Genomic DNA, 16,567 nt, shown 5'->3' on the forward strand with positions numbered 1-16,567 from the left:
CAGGCAAGCAACACTATAAGAAGGCGAGCTGGTTCTCTCCCGCCCTCCCCGAGTCCAGACACCCCGGCAGACCACTCGAGAAGAGATGGAGGAACAACAAAACCAGAATATTCATGCAACCTTCAAATCCGCCGTCAACGCACACCACCTCCTCCTGAAAATCACAATGAAAACGGTCCTCCAGGACAAAATCAATGCCAACGCGCACAACAGCAAAGAACTCTTCGCCATCGTCAAGGGGTTTACCAGGCCCAACAGTGAGACCACAGACATCCGCCGCCCCAAGACCTCTGCAACAAACTTGGCACCTTCTTCCACCACAAGATTAGGAAGATCTTCAACAGCTTCAACCTGACCACTATGATGCCACGATTGTACACAACCAAGCCGCACTGCAACAGATCGTGCCCTGCTGGAGACCACTCACAACAGAGGACAAGACCATGAAGAGCATCCACTCAGGAGCCCCAACAGATCCTTGCCTGTCTCACATGTTCCACAGAGCAGCCGTCGCCATTGCCCCCTAGCTTTGCCGCACCATCAACTGCTCCATCGGATTTGCCACCTACCCCGACGAATGGAAACACGTTGAGATCAAACCCCTGCTGAAAAAGCCGCCCTCAGACCCAACAGACCTCAAGAACTTCAGACCCATCTCTAGTCCCCTTCCCAGCCAAGGTCATCACGAAGGCCATCAACGCCCAACTCTCCAAGTTCATCGAAGTGAACCACGTCCTGGACACCTCCAAATCCGGCTTCTGAAGCAACCACAGCACAAAGACCACACTCCTCACCGCCACCGAAGACATCTGTGCCCTACTCTACAGGGCGAGATCGCAACCCTCATCCTACTAGACCTCTTGGCCACTTTCAGCACTGTCTCCCACCACACTCTAATCACGAGAGTCCTCAACGCCGGCATCCAAAAGGCTTTGGACTGGAACCACTCCTTCCTCACCGGCCAGACCCAGTGAGTCAGTTTATCACCGTTCTCTTGGAACCCACAGAGATCAGCTGTGGAGTGCCCCAGGGTTCGTCCCTGAGCCCCACCATCTTCAACGTCTACATGGTCTCCCATGCAGCCTTCGTCAGAAGCCACAGACTCAACATCGTCTCATACGCTGATGACACCCAGCTGATCCTCTTCCTCCCCAACAAACCCACAACCATCAGATCCCTTCCACAGTAGAATTAAGGCTGTTGCTACCTGGATGAAAGACAGCTGCCGCAAGCTCAACTCAGGCAAGACTGAAGTACTCATCCTGGGATCCAGCCCTTCAGATTGGGACGACTCCTGTTGGCCTGCCACTCTGGGATCTCCCCCCACCCAGACGGACAACGCACACAACCTCGGTATCACTCAGGACTCATCGCTCACTATGAACAGCTAAATCAATGCAGTTTCCTCAGCCTGCTTCCACACAGGCAATTGGTGTTTATTACCACTTACAGTGCGGATAAGGACAGAATTTACAGGATTCTGAAAAAGAATTGGCATTTATTAGTGGGTGTACCAGGGTTGCTCGGCAACCTGGGAGAAGTACCCAAAATAATATACAGAAGGAGTCCGACCATAGGTAATCTTATAACCAGAAATTATGTACAACCTGTACAATCAACACAAAGATCTAGGATGGATTGGATGCCCATTACACCGAATGGGTTTTACACGTGTGGTGCATGTAATGTTTGCCCTTTTGGCATTAATCGTTTGAAGGAGTTCAAATATAATAGTATGCAAACCTATCAGATACGTCAATTCATTAATTGTGACAGCACTGGGGTAGTGTATGCGTTGATTTGCGCCTGTTCAAAAATTTACATTGGTAGTACTAAGAGACAACTAAAGATACGTATACAAGAGCACAGACGAGCGATTTTAAATCAAGACCCTAAATCCCCTATTTTTGTACATATTAAGGAATGTCATGGTACACAGAGAGAGTTTAAATTCCATGGCTTACAGAAAATAGAACCAGGAATACGGGGAGGTGATTGGGAACTATTGATCAGAAAAGAGGAGGCTAAATGGATTAGTCGCTGTAGAGCGGTCAAGGATAGGCTAAATAGTGATTCAGAACTACATTATTTTCTATAGGTCTGAAGAGTTAACAAGTTTTCTATTTTGAGTGTCTTATCTGACCAGGGGATTAGCTGAATCCCCCCTGTTTTTTGTTTTTTTTGTTTAAATACAGTCCATTGGTGGATTGTTGGTAATATTTTTTCAAACATCAGGAGCGAACTCTATTTTTGAAATGAGTTTATAGAGTCTTTGGGATCAATGAGTGATCTGTTCACTACTTTTCAAGAAATGAGGTATGAGCCCATTTACCATAAGTTTGTTGCTGTTAGATAGAAGGGGGTTATACTTCCTTTGCACATTAAAATGACATCTATTTGTGATGTTCTTTGCGTTGATGACATGCATGTCATTATAATAGAAATAATTCATGATGTTTAGACAGGTCGGGTGAATTGAAATAATGTAAGCTGCGCACCAGACCGTGTGGATGGACCGCCGTATATAAATAGAAAGAATTATTTTAACTCCCAGACATAGTTTATCGGCTTTAAGATATATCGAGGTAATATTAGGATCGATTACGTGGAGGAGTATGAGTTCGGGCAGGAAATAGGAAGGCTATTGCCTGATCGCACGAAGTAATCACGTTGACATTAAGCTGATTAACTGTGTTACGGCAGCATTACCGGTAAAGCCATATTAGATGGTGATTGGTGGACTTAATGAGAAGGGGAAACCAGACCTTGTTTGGAACCGCGAGAGAGGCAACACTTCGGAAGTATTTCCGGTAGAGTCATAACAGACAGTGATTGGCGGATATCACGAGTAAGAGATAGCGGACCTTGTTGAAAACTGGGAAGTCAGTTACGTTTTTTTCTGAGACATTGTGGAATAGGGGATAGCGGACCTGGTAGAGAACTGAGATAGAGGCAACTCGTGAGAAGTATTTCCGGTTAGTCACAGCCGATTGGGATTGGCTTATAACACGTAGAATAGACGACGGACCTTGTTGGGAACTTGTATTCAGTTAAGTCCTTTTCACGGGAAATTGAGCACCAGTATGATTGGTTGATTGAGGAAATAAAGAGAGTGTTAGCATGGCGACGGATTTATCGTACCGGTCGCCACAAGAACAGGACATGGGGAACAGACACGGCGAATGAAGGTAAATGGGATAGGAATACAAGGCGGACTATGGTTTTAAAACAGGGGACTTTGGTGGTTTGAATCAATTTGTACTATTTTGTGTTTTTTTAGGATATTTGGGTTGAAATAAATAAGAAGGCTACTTTGAATGGATTGGTGGTGAATCAGCAAGGGACGAGTAGCTTGGTGCAATACATTAGTAGAGGTAAGGATAATGTGATTTCTTAATTTATGGGGGAAAAAACAGTGATCAGAATTGAGGGCGATAGCAGAATTTTGTACACTTTCGCTATAGGTATACATTGTCAAGTTGACGTTCGATGGAATATTTTGGAATGAAATGAAGTAATATACCAGGTTTTATATAGGTAAGCACGAATAGTGGGTAATTATTTTGTGAAACAATATGGAACCTAAAGAAAGGATGAAGGATGGGAGCTTGATACTCCATCTTTTTTCAACAGTTACATTTAATAGAGGCTTAAATAGGTCTATTTGAGGTATGTGTTTTACAGCCACCATTGACCTGTTCCTGTAACTGAGATGAATAGAGGCACTAGCACATGGACTATTATATATAGTATGATTAGTGGCCAGATTAGTTCTATAAGAGGGAAGGGCTTTTTGTAGATATATAACCATTTGGAAATACAACATAGAATTTTTCTAATTATAGGTGTAATTTGAAATAGTGAATTGGGGACACATAAGGATTTGTTGTGGATGAGATGATCCATGGGTGAAAATTCGAGTGGGAAGGATCATCACATAGTTCTAAGGTGAGGAACTAAATGTAGAAGTGTGGCTCAATGGTTAGAGCGGCAGACCCTGATGCAGACGTCTAGCCCGGGACCAGGGTTCAATTCCCCACCTCGGCGGGTCTTGGGCTCAAAATTCCACGGACCTGATAATTCTTGCCTCGGTGCCTATTCCAATCATGGAGTCCCACTCTGCAACTCTGGGCAAAAGCTTGCTTAATCTCCACAACGGCCCCCCCAACGCTAAGGATGCCTGGCCTCCACCTTGGGGGTGCCCAGGAGTGGACACCTCACAGGGAAAGCCAGGATTCCACAGCGGTATTCGTACAAGCGCCTTGAGACCCTTGCGGGTGAGTAGTGGGCTATACAAGTATCAATTTACATTTTTATTTACATTTTACTTATCAACAGCCAGGTACATTTAAAAGGGTAAATAATGCAAAACTTAATGACATTGTCATTTTTTATATCATTTCTATAACCACCATGGCAAGGTTCTTGGTCTTTCTTCTATATGTATCATTGAATTCTTATAGAATGGCATATAGGCAGGTGTGTCTTGAATATTAATTATGAGATGATGACATTAGAATGGCATATAGGCAGTAGCAGTATGTACTTGTTTGTTTGTATATTAGATCATATGAGTTATGTTTCTTCTTTTTATATTCTTTACAGCCCTGATGATGTCCTTGGGGGGACGAAATGCGTAGGCTGTAGCAGTGGAAAAATAATTTGTGTCCTTGAAAAATATTTATGAATGACGGAAAATCTATTCTTCAATACAAGTGGATGTTTTGAAGTGATTGAAAATAAACAAGACTTTGGAAAGCAATCATCAAGCAAGCCTGCTCGAAAACATTTTTGGTCTCATTTGAAAAGCAGAATTAGTGCTAAAATTGATTTGTTTATTTGGACACTCCTTGGTTTATATTGTTTATATTTCTTAAAGTGGTCATTTGCGGTGGACCACTCCAAGTGGCAGTGTCATAGCTGTTTTTGAAATAATTGTTGGAGTTAGGATTTATCCAATAACACACATCACTGTGCACAAATTCACTCCCTCATCGCAGAACTGAAGTTGTATTGCTTCCACACACTCCGCCTGCTTTGAAAAACGTTCAGGTGGATTCCAACAGAATCCAGAAAGACGGTCACCTATGCACTCATAACCAGCTGACTTGAGTACGTCAAAACATTCTATGCCAGCATCACCAAGAAACAGCTCAAGAAACTTCAGAACGTCCAAAACGCTGCAGCCAGACTGGTACTCGACATCCCCTGCCGCAGCCACATCACGCAAGACCTCCAACAAAACTGACTCCCAGGCAATCACTTTCAAGCTCCTCAAGCCTACAAAGCTGTACACGACGATGGACCAACATGCATAAACCATCGCCTCACATTCTATGTATGACCAGACAACTTCGATCCTGCCAACTCGCCCTTACCTCCGTCCCCAAGATCCACAAAACCAGAACCGGACGGAGATCGTTCGCCCACCTTGCATCCAAGACCCGGAACACCCTTCCCCTCCAACTCATGCAATCTGGGTCGCTGAACCGATTTGGGAAGGACCTCAAGACCTGGCTCTTCGAATGATCCTCCACCCAGTCCTACCAGCAGCCCCCCTTCTCAAGTGCCTTGAGATCCACACAGGTGAGTAGCCGCGCTCTACAAGACCCTGATAGATCGATTGATCCGCTACCTTGGGCCCTCTTGTCCACCTCTAAATGAACTTAATTAAAATACCCAAATGGTCCTGTTCTTATGTATTTGTGATTGTTTGTATGTTTTCGGGGTGGGTGGAAAGAACACCTCCTCAGTTTCAGAATACCAAGTCGCCTCTCGGGAAGCCGAGGAACACATTTCATTTTAGCAGTCGTACAGGAGATTTTCACAGCTTTACGGATCAAGCAACACATCCATTTTAAAAGAAATAACAGCACACTTATGAACAAGATAGAAAATATCCGTTTTGAGACCCAACAGAAGTGTCTAGGCACCTTGCCTTTAGCACTGTAGTCCATCAAGGCTATACCAAGCCAAAGAACCAGATTGTGCTCCTACGAAATAGTTATGGATGCCCTATGATGTTATGTTCAAACACACCTGGATCAGCTTCTAAATTATATCCACATAAAAATAATGCAGAAATTGGGTTTGCTGGCTCTCCAATTTCCATTCTTAGGTACAAGCTTCCTTACCTGATTACACATCTGAAGTCGGCCACACCTTATGGACAGGCAACTACATGAACCAAAGACACTGCTAAAGCTGTAACAGTGTGCCCAAACCGCACTCCTTTGTGAAACTGGACGTTTTCAGTAATTAAATCTGAAACATTTGTAGGTAATCCAAATAAACCATTCAATGTCACTTGATTTTCGGAAAGACGTGCCTCGACCCGTACAGCAGCACCGACCCACTGAAATTGATAACCGTGGCAGTGCAGTGGCCCGAAATGCATAGGGAATAACTTGAGTACAGTCAATTGTTTGGACAACAGGATGTGTTTATCAGAATAACATGAAAACGCCCCATTACAGTCCAAAGATGTGATGCAACATTTAAAATGAAATATTTACTTTGGAATTAAAAGTACATATATTCAATTGAAAATAGCTCATTGAATGGTTTATTTGGATTACCTACAAATGTTTCAGATTTAATTACTGAAAACGTCCAGTTTCACAAAGGAATACGGTTTGGGCACACTGTTACAGCTTTAGCAGTGTCTTTGGTTAACATTCTCTGGACGTCACACCAGACCCAGAAGCAGGTAACAGCTATGGGCGATACACAAATGCAGAAGAAGAAGATGAAGTCTTTCTTGTGTCTTTGCAAGCCATGCAGATCACAGGCGGCGACTACCCCCAATGTGCACTGTAAAGATTGCGGACACAACAGTGATGGCACTCATCGACACCAGAGCATCAGTTAATGTAATGGACTTGTAACAATAAGAAAAGATTACACCACACCCTCTACTCTTCCGCACAAGAGCAAAGATATACAGATATGGGGGTACGGAACCATTATCACTTCAGGGAGTCATAGAAGTGGAAGTCAAAAGTGACAAGCTGGCTGCCAGAGCAAGGATTCCTATCACAGAGAGTTATCACTGTGCTGAGCTGCCACACGGCCAAAGACCTTGAATTGCAATTCTTCACAAACCAGATACACGAGTCCCACGCTGACTCTCTCCTCTCTGAATTTGTGCAGCTATTCATAGGTCTAGGCAAACTGAAACACAAGCAGGTCCAGCTGAATATAGACACATCTGTAAAGCCTACTGCACGATGCATTGAAGAGTCTCATTCCATCTGGGGGTGCAGGTAGAGCGGAAACTGCAAGCACTGTAAGACCTTGGAGTCATCAAAAAGGTAACTGGTCCCAACGTCTGGGTGTCGCCACTGGTCATTGCACCCATGCCGACGCAGTCTGGCTCAATACGACTATGTGTAGACATGCAACTCCCAAACCACGCCATTAAGTGGGAGCACCATATAACTCTTACAATGGACAATATCCTAGCCGATCTCAACAGGGCTGAATGGTTCTCAAAACTCGACCTCAATTCCGGTTATCACTAGCTGGAGCTTGCACCTGAGAGTCAGTACATAACAACATTCTCCACGCACATTGGGCTTAGAAGATACAAGAGACTGAGTTTCCGGCATATCCTCCCTGGAGGAGGTTTTCTAGAACGTCATAAGGGAGATCCTGTCTGGACTGTTTCGAGTCCTCAACTTAAGCGATGACATCCTAATCATCTCAAACAGCCTCGAGAAGCACCACATCGTCTGTGGGACACATGCAACTCCGGACTGATAGTGAGTGGTCTGACACTCAACAAAAACAAATGCTCCTTCTACCAGTACTCCTTTGGATATATATTCTCCCGGGAGGGTATGCGAGTAGCTGCAAAGAAGGCCATGGCCATCTAGAATGCACCAGTTCCCAGGAACTCAACAGAAGTCCCCAGCTTCCTTGGAATGGCCACCTATTGCAGACGCTTTATCCCTAAATTGGCCACCCTGTTGAAACCTCTACGTGTCTTTACACGGGCTGGTACATCCTGGGATTAGAGTCGAGAAGCCAACAAGATTTTCAAAGCGATCCAGGATGCCCTCATGGACAAGGTAAACATTACGTTTTTCCACCTGCAGAAGAAGACCGAGCTGATTGTCGATGCCAGCCCCGTTGGGCTATGGGCAGTGCTCATGCAGCAAGACACTGATAGAGAGTGGGTACCAGTAGCGAATGCCAGCCGAGCCCATTCTGAGACGGAAATGTGGTATGCACTAATCGAGCGAGAAGCGTTAGCCATAAGATGAGCCTGCCAGCATTTCCACCTCGACCTCTGTGGCCAAGAATTCCGAATAGTCACGTATCACAAGCATCTTCTTTGGTTGTTCACTGGCACAACTCAATTGGCTCCCCCCAGAATCAAGACGTGGGAGGTACAACTGCAAGTATACACGTTTGAAATCGTCTAACGTCCAGGCACTATTAATCCAGGAGATTACCTGTCACTCCACCCCATGCCAGAGAGGCCCACAAAGTCAATCCAGGAAGAAGAGAAGACTGAGGAATTTGTCAGTATGATCATTCATACTGCCTTCCCCAAAGCCCTGATCTTAGAGGAACTCAGCGAAGTGACAAGACACAATGAAGACCTGGAACGAGCTTAAAAAGCATTGGCTCAGAGGCAGTTACAACATTTACTCGATGGGTCCCTATCACTAACCACAGAAGATAAACTGACGTGATAGAAGCTGTGGAGAGTCTGGCATGAACTAAGTGAAGGCCAACATGGACTCCTGTTACCTGGTCAACTGTAGTCCTAATAAGACTGTGGAGCAGGGTGATCAATCTGACTCACCAAAGGCATCAAGGGACGCCGAAGAAGAATGCCCGGCTCCACAGTAAAGTATGGTTACCTGGCATGGATGCCCTCGTCAACGCGGTTGTGCGCAACTGTCACTCATGTGTCATAATGAGTGGGGACCAGCTGAAAGCACCAGTTGTGACAGAAGAATCGAGCAGTTAGCCGTGGACCAAACTCAACATCGATTTTGGGAGCTTCCCAAATGACCAAGTCACGATAGCGATGATGGACTCACACCCCACTTTTCCTGTGGTGGAGGTGGTGCTGTTTACCACTCTCCTTCATGTCAAGGCAGTCCTGGACAAGACATTTGTGTTGTTGGGTCTACCAGAGGAAGTGAAGTCAGATAATGGCCCACCCTTTCAAGGGCCCGAGTTTCAAGAGTATCTTGCCTCACTCACCTCACCATCAAACACAGGAAGATCACCCTGCAGTGGCCCCAGGCAAACGGGGAAGTGGAAAGGTTTATGCAGTCCCTGAACCGCGTCCTCCAGATTGGAGTTGAACAGGGCGAGGATGCAGAGTGCTGTTTACAATGGTTCTTGAATGCCTACCGGCAAAACCTCCACAGGACCACCAACTGCGCACCGGCTCACCTACCGTTTCAGAAGCCCACGTGGGACTGCATCCCAGTTAATCCGGCACCCTAAGGACCTTCACAGTGAAGCCACCCAAGCCAGGTGGGAAACCACCAACCGAAAGGTGAGTGCACGTAGAAGGGCACAACCCCCCCTCTCTGCAGGTGGAAGACACAGTGGTCATCAAGGATAAATTCCCCGGCTAGAAGTTCAGAACCCCATATGAACCTCAAGTCTGGAAAGCGGTCAAGATAAAAAGCAGCTTGGTCACGGCACAGATAGCACATAGCATGGTCACCAGGAACCCTTGACCCGGTCACTCCACTACAGCACGGCCCCCGTGTGCCCGGATTCTGCTGCCGCTGCCTGCATGGCCCTCTTGCTGCCTCCTCTCCTTAGGGCCCCTGCTCTCCAGGCTTGTCCCGATCTCCAGGCTTGCCCAGGCTTGCCCTCGCTCTCCCCCGCTCCACTTTCCCGCTCTTTACCCCCCTCTGCTCCCCGCCGCTGCTCTCCTGCGGCCCCGCCCCCCTCTCCTGTCTCCCGCTCCTCATTCGCCGCCCCGCTCCCGCCTCCCAGCTGCTCCTCCCTCCCACTTCTCCATAAATGGCAGGGACCGCGCGTACGCGCAGCAGCCACGCGCAGCGGTCGCGCCGATTGCGCGCCAAAGGCAAGTTCGTCTACGCCCGTCCACGCCTGGACCGCGCCCAGCGCCAGGAACCCTGGTCCTCAACGATGCCAGCCCACCCGACGGACCTACGATGCACCCTCCACGCACTCAACGCCGGCCGGAACCCCGTCTGCTCCCGAGCCACCCCGAAACGCACCCACGGACCCTTCACCTGCCAAGCCTGCCAATTCACCTGCCTCCGAACCTGCACCGCACCCGCCAAGCCAACAACCACCTCAAGTGCATCCTGCTCAACACCCGCTCCGTCCACAGACACGCCGTCGAACTCTGGAACCTCCTCGACACAATATCACCAGACGTCGCCTTCCTCACAGAAACCTGGATGAACGCCTCCTCAGCCCCCGACATCGCCATAGCCATCCCGGATGGCTACAAGATCACCCGGAGGGACCGCGTCAACCAAACCGGAGGAGGCATCGCCATCGTCCACAGAAACAGCATCCGCATCACGACCAACTCCGACGACACCCTCACCGCCGCCGAGCACCTTCACTTCCAGATACATACCGACCCCAAGACCACCCTCAGAGGCACTCTCATCTACAGACCCCTGGGACCACGCACACAATTCAGCGAAGCCATCGCAGACTTCATCAGTCCACACGCCCTCACCTCTTCAGACTACATCCTCCTAGGTGACCTCAACTTCCACCTAGAGAACAACAAGGACTGCAACAGCGCCGCCCTGCTGGACAACCTCGCCAACCTCGGACTCAAGCAACTGGTGAACACCCCCACCCACTACGCCGGCCACACGCTTGACCCCGTCTTCTCCTCCAGCAAGCACATCTCCTTCAGCCACTCCTCCGGACTACACTTGACAGATCACAGCTGCATCCACTTCAACTTCAGGAGAACCACGACCCACCACCACCAGCAGCAGGTCCCCCGCAGAAACTGGAGCAAGATCACCGCCGACCAGCTCACCACCGCCCTCAGCCAGAACCCACCCACCAACACGACGGACCCCAGCGAAGCAGCCCGCAACCTCACACAGTGGCTCACCACCTACGCCGACGACCTTGCACCACTGAAGAACCCTCCCAGCAGATCCGGCAGCAGGAAAGCCTCGTAGTTCACCAACGACCTCAAAAACTCCAAGAAAACCTGCCGCACCCTCGAGAAAGCCTGGTGCCACGACCAGACAACAGAAAACATGACAGCCCTCAAGAACGCCACCCGCAAACACCACCAGCTGATCCGCACCACCAAAAGGACAACATTCAAAGAACGACTGGACAACAACACCCACAACAGCAAGGAACTCTTCAGCATCGTTAAAGAGCTCTCCAACCCCAGCGCCTGCAACAACGATATCACACCGTCGCAAGACCTCTGCGACTCACTCGCCTCGTTCTTCCACAGCAAGATCGCCGACATACACAACAGCTTCGGCGCACAGACCACGCACCCAACCACCGAACCAACGCCCCCCACCACCACCCTCTGCACCTGGACCCCTGTCAGCACAGAAGACACCACCCGCCTGATGAACACCATCCACTCCGGCTCCCAAACCGACCCCTGCCCACACCACATCTTCAACAAAGCCGACTCCATCATCGCACCCCAGCTCCGGAACATCAGCAACAGCTCCTTCGCATCCGCCACCTTCCCGGAGAGTTGGAAACATGCCGAGCTGAGCGCTCTCCTGAAGAAACCCACCGCGGACCCCACGAACCTCAAGAACGTCCGCCCCATCTCGCTCCTCCCCTTTCCAGCCAAAGTCATCGAGAAGACCATCAACAGACAACTCTCCGCCTTCCTCGAGACCAACGGATCCCTCGACCCATCACAATCCGGTTTCCGAGCAAACCACAGCACCGAGACCGCTCTCATCGCAGCTACCGACAACATCAGACCCCTGCTCGACAATGGGGAAACTGCTGCCCTCATCCTCCTAGACCTCTCAGCAGCCTTCGACACCGTATGCCACCGCACCCTGATCCAGCGCCTCAGCAACACCGGAATCCAAGGAGCGGCCCTGGAGTGGATCATCTTGTTCCTCGCCGGAAGAACCCAGAGAGTCCGCCTCCCCCCGTTCCGACCGCGGCCACTGAAGTCATCTGCGGCGTCCCGCAAGGATCCTCACTCAGCCCCACCCTCTCCAACGTCTACATGAGCCCTCTCGCTGCCATCGCACGCCAACACAACCTTAACATCATCTCCTATGCCGACGACACCCACCTGATCCTCTCCCTCACCAACAACCCCGCCACCGCAAAAGCCAGCCTCCAGGAAGGAATGAAAGACGTCGCGGAATGGATGAAGATTAGCCGTCTGAAACTGAACTCAGACAAGACGGAAGTCCTCATCCTCGGACCATCCCCTTCCGCCTAGGACGACTCCTGGTGGCCCCCTGCACTGGGCACCGCACCCAAGCCAATGGACCATGCACGCAACCTGGGCTTCATCCTGGACTCCTCCCTCACGATGACCAAGCAAGTCAACGCCGTCTCGTCTTCCTGCTTCAAGACCCTGCGCATGCTCCGAAAGATCTTCCGGTGGATCCCCACAGAAACCAGGAAGACGGTCACCCAGGCCCTCGTCACCAGCCGTCTGGACTACGGGAACACCCTCTACGCCGGAACCACAGCCAAACTCCAGAAAAGACTCCAGCGCACACAGAACGCTTCTGCACGACTCATCCTGGACATCCCTCGCCACAGCCACATCTCTGCCCATCTGAAAGACCTGCACTGGCTCCCCGTCACCAAGAGGATCACGTTCAGACTCCTCACCCACGCACACAAGGCTCTCCACGACATGGGCCCGAAATACCTCAACAGCCGCCTCACATTCTACACACCCACCCGCCAGCTCCGATCCCCCAGCCTCGCCCTCGCCTCCGTCCCACGAATGCGCAAATCTACCGCCGGAGGAAGATCCTTCTCCTACCTGGCGGCCAAGACATGGAACTCCCACTCCACCCACCTTCGGATGACCCAGGACCATCTCTCCTTCAGAAAGCAATTCAAGACCTGGCTGTTCGAGCAGTAGCGACTCCCCCCCCAAACGCCTTGAGACCCTAGCGGGTGAGTAGCGCGCTCTACAAATTTGCTGATTGATTGAAATGTCTCTTGATTCAAGGAGAGGCCTGCCATCCAGGAGAGAATTGAGGATGAAGTCGATGAGGCAGCCAGAAACGAAAATACCATTGGGGCAACTTTTTCGTCTGAAAGTGAGCGAAGATGCCTATTGTTTGCTAGAGTAGAGGAAAGCATGGGAGGTAGCCGAATAAGAAGGGATCCCCTGGAGGAAGATGCAACGACCTACGACTCACCAGGGCAGGGGTCCAGAAAAAGCTCCCGGAGCCAGAAGGATGGTCTCCGGCCGAACCCTGCCCCAGCAAAGGCTACGAGACTTTGTATGTAAGGCGCAGCCTGATTGAGTCTCTCATTGTTCAAATTTAATAAGGAATGAGAGGGATAGAGAGCCACCCTACAAGGTATCCACTCATGTCACTCATAAGGCAGGGCCGACAGAGGAGTTAAATGAATGGACGTTAGGGCTCTCTGGGCCTTCGCCAACACAGTAACCGTGCGTGTGTAATCCTTGCAGCACATCAGTCGGCTACACATGTGAAACACTAAGGCCTAGCTGTCCCCATTACAACTGGCATATTTCCTGGTAGTCCAAAAAAAGTGCATCAAATCCTGTAGTTCTGCGATTTGATTTGATTTGTTTTTAGAAAGAACTGAAATAGCAAGTACATTTCCTTAGCACGCGTTTAATTTGAGTATATATATTTTTTTTTACTCCAGCGTCATTTTTTACAGTTTTTTTTTTAAAACGCGGAAAATCAAACGAATTTAAAACGCTTTTGAGATAAGCGCTTTGAGCAGCAGCTGCCAGTTAGTGTAATTTCAAGAGACAGGTGTGCTTCCAAATCTCACCACTGTCGGCGCTGCTCATCCAAAGCGTATTAAGTCAGTTACTGCTGCAAACCATGCTTATAGACCTAAAACATGGAAATCGAAGAGGGGGTAATGATCACGTTGGCATCACAGACACATGAGTAATATATGCGCATGGGTTTGATGTCGTTTTACCTGTAGCCCTTCCCGTCTGTGTGCCACCGTCCAGGTGGGCGTCAGACGGGGCACACAATCCATCTTCATCCTCAGCTGACGCCGTGCCAGGCTCATCTCTAAGTATGGCATCCAGCTCGTGAAAGAAGCGCATGCTTCTGCCCCCCTCCCCGGAGCCGATGGCAGCCTTCACTGTCCTGTACTCATATTTGAGGTTCTTGTACTTTGCCCGGCACTGCTTCCAGTCTCGGCACACCCCCAGCTCCTGCAACCGCTTTGCAATGTAGATAAATATACCCTTATTCCTCAGAGTCTGCCGAAGCTGCTTTTTGATGTGTTTCTCGGACCAGACAGTGAGCAGCGCTTTGATCTCTTCCTCAGTCCAGTACCTTCCTGCTCCTCGATCCATGTTGAAAGTGACCTGGAAATGATTCACTATTCCTAGCTACGGATTTGGTTTCCTAGGAAACCAGACGGCTGGTTGCTCGGTAAGCCCCACGGAGACAAAAGGATCCAGTTTACTGGCTCAAGCTGCCTGGAGGGGGTGTGACTTGAGAAAAAAGCCAGCAAAGCAGGTTCCGCAGGAGCGAGCAAATAAAGCAGCTCGAGCTCCAGTGATGAACTGCACAGGCACATTCAGATTCAAAGAAAGCGCATCTCCACCGCATCCATCACACACCTGGCTTCAGACCACCAGGAGGCAAACGTGATTTGAATGTGGCTAGCCCCTGCAGCTCGAGCTGGCTGGCTAAGGACGGAGATATATTCGAAAGGAATTCAAGTACCGAATCTCGGCCGTAAAAATACTGCAGCTATAGTCTCGCCTCTCGAGTCACTTTGGTGACTGAACCGTATATACTACTTATACTACTATAAATCAGTTTGTTTCGCCTCCGGGGTTGGACGCTGATAGCACACATGATCTAGGAATATAGCACTCACTTTCGGTGTGATGTAGCTCTCAGAGCAGCCTGGAGGGGCTATGTGCAGTTTTAACAAAAAACATGTTTTTCAGTTACAAATTGAAAAGGCTGTATTTAAAATAAAGTACAGGGCACTTTGCAATATATGTTTATAAGACAGGCAAACTGCCATATAATAGAATATGTGTAATTGGCAAATTGCTGCAGTGTTGTAATGAGAGATAACACCATGGATGAGAAGTGCAAGGTCGTCCTACTGTGGTACCCAGCTCCAAACTATCTCAGGTACGTTGAATGGAACACACACAGTCCGAAGGCCGGAACATGGAAAACAAGATAAACAATAACAAACATGGGACTAAGTAAGTTCCAAACTTAACAACATCAGATTCAACACACGACACACAGGAACAGCAATAGAATAAATGAACAGATAAAAAGCCACTAGTTTGAACAATTACCCGTTTAACCCATGTCAGAGTTCCCTGTTTAACATGCATACGTATCACTGCTGTTTTCTGATGCATCCATGTGTTGCTGTAGCTATTACTGCTATATTTCTAAAACAACCATTAGCATAAAAAAAGACAATACTACTCCACACGCATAACTTAAGTAGATTGCCCACTTAAAGAATACCACAAATTTCTAGCAGAATTCTGCAGTCTGGAATGCCAAACCAGGAAACATCTATTGGTGTTGGATGGATGCACAGCTCAAAAGTTATTTGATATTTGAACCAAATTTGGGGAGGGTTCTGGTGCACCAAAAGGGTGGCGTCGAGGGTCCCACGACGTCAATACAATGCTGAGATAGTGAGACTAGAACAATCTAGAATCATCCCCCGTGGGCACTCGTTAAATCGTCTTCTGAATGAGGAAGACTTCCAGTTTGAGGTTTTTCTCAAATGTTCATTTTATTTCATGATTGACATTTAAAGTCTTTTTTGATTATTTTTGCAAACAATTTGATAATATCAGGCAATGTCCATTTCAAAATCACCAATGCATTTCGGGCATTAGATTCATGCCCTTCATCAGGGAGACGACACTACAAAAGATATATGATGAGTGACTGTTAATATATGATTAAAAACGGGTAAACAAACAGTTAAAGCAACATGGTTAACTCATTAGCATTAGGCTAAAAATGTAATGTACTAGTCAGTTGTTAAATTGGTTGGACTTCGTTGTACCAAAGACAGGTTATTGCAACAGAAAACATTCAAATAAAGAACAGTGTGTCAGTGTCGCTTACATGCCTTTCCAAATCAGAGGTTCGAAGTCTAGAAGGAAAGTAAAGGGACTGGTTTACTATTAGTGCGGTCTGCGCGGTCTAAAAGCGTTATTAGAGGGATGGTCAGTGAGAAAAACGTTGGAATAAGACTAACCTGAATAGTTAGATTCCGGGTGTAAATAATCCAGTGCTCACTTCGGTAAATGCGGCACGAAGAAGACGCGCTTCCCTATTCAAACAGAGAGTTATCTGGTCATGTGGGTAGTCACATGACAAAAAGGATAGAAAAA

At 48.3% G+C, this 16,567-nt stretch overlaps 1 protein-coding gene across 1 annotated transcript in view; it reads right to left on the bottom strand.

Moving 5' to 3' along the window:
• PAICS (phosphoribosylaminoimidazole carboxylase and phosphoribosylaminoimidazolesuccinocarboxamide synthase) overlaps positions 1 to 14,534 on the bottom strand; it is a 321,486-nt gene extending 306,952 nt beyond the window's left edge. The window contains exon 1 of the mRNA XM_078678871.1: positions 14,140 to 14,534. Coding sequence (XP_078534997.1) covers positions 14,140 to 14,527 — 388 coding nt within the window. The 5' untranslated portion in view covers positions 14,528 to 14,534. The remainder of the gene's footprint in view (positions 1 to 14,139) is intronic.
• Positions 14,535 to 16,567: the final 2,033 nt, after the last annotated feature.

The sequence above is a fragment of the Lissotriton helveticus genome, chromosome 2_2 (genome assembly GCF_964261635.1).
Source record: "Lissotriton helveticus chromosome 2_2, aLisHel1.1, whole genome shotgun sequence".
Taxonomy (NCBI): domain Eukaryota; kingdom Metazoa; phylum Chordata; class Amphibia; order Caudata; family Salamandridae; genus Lissotriton; species Lissotriton helveticus.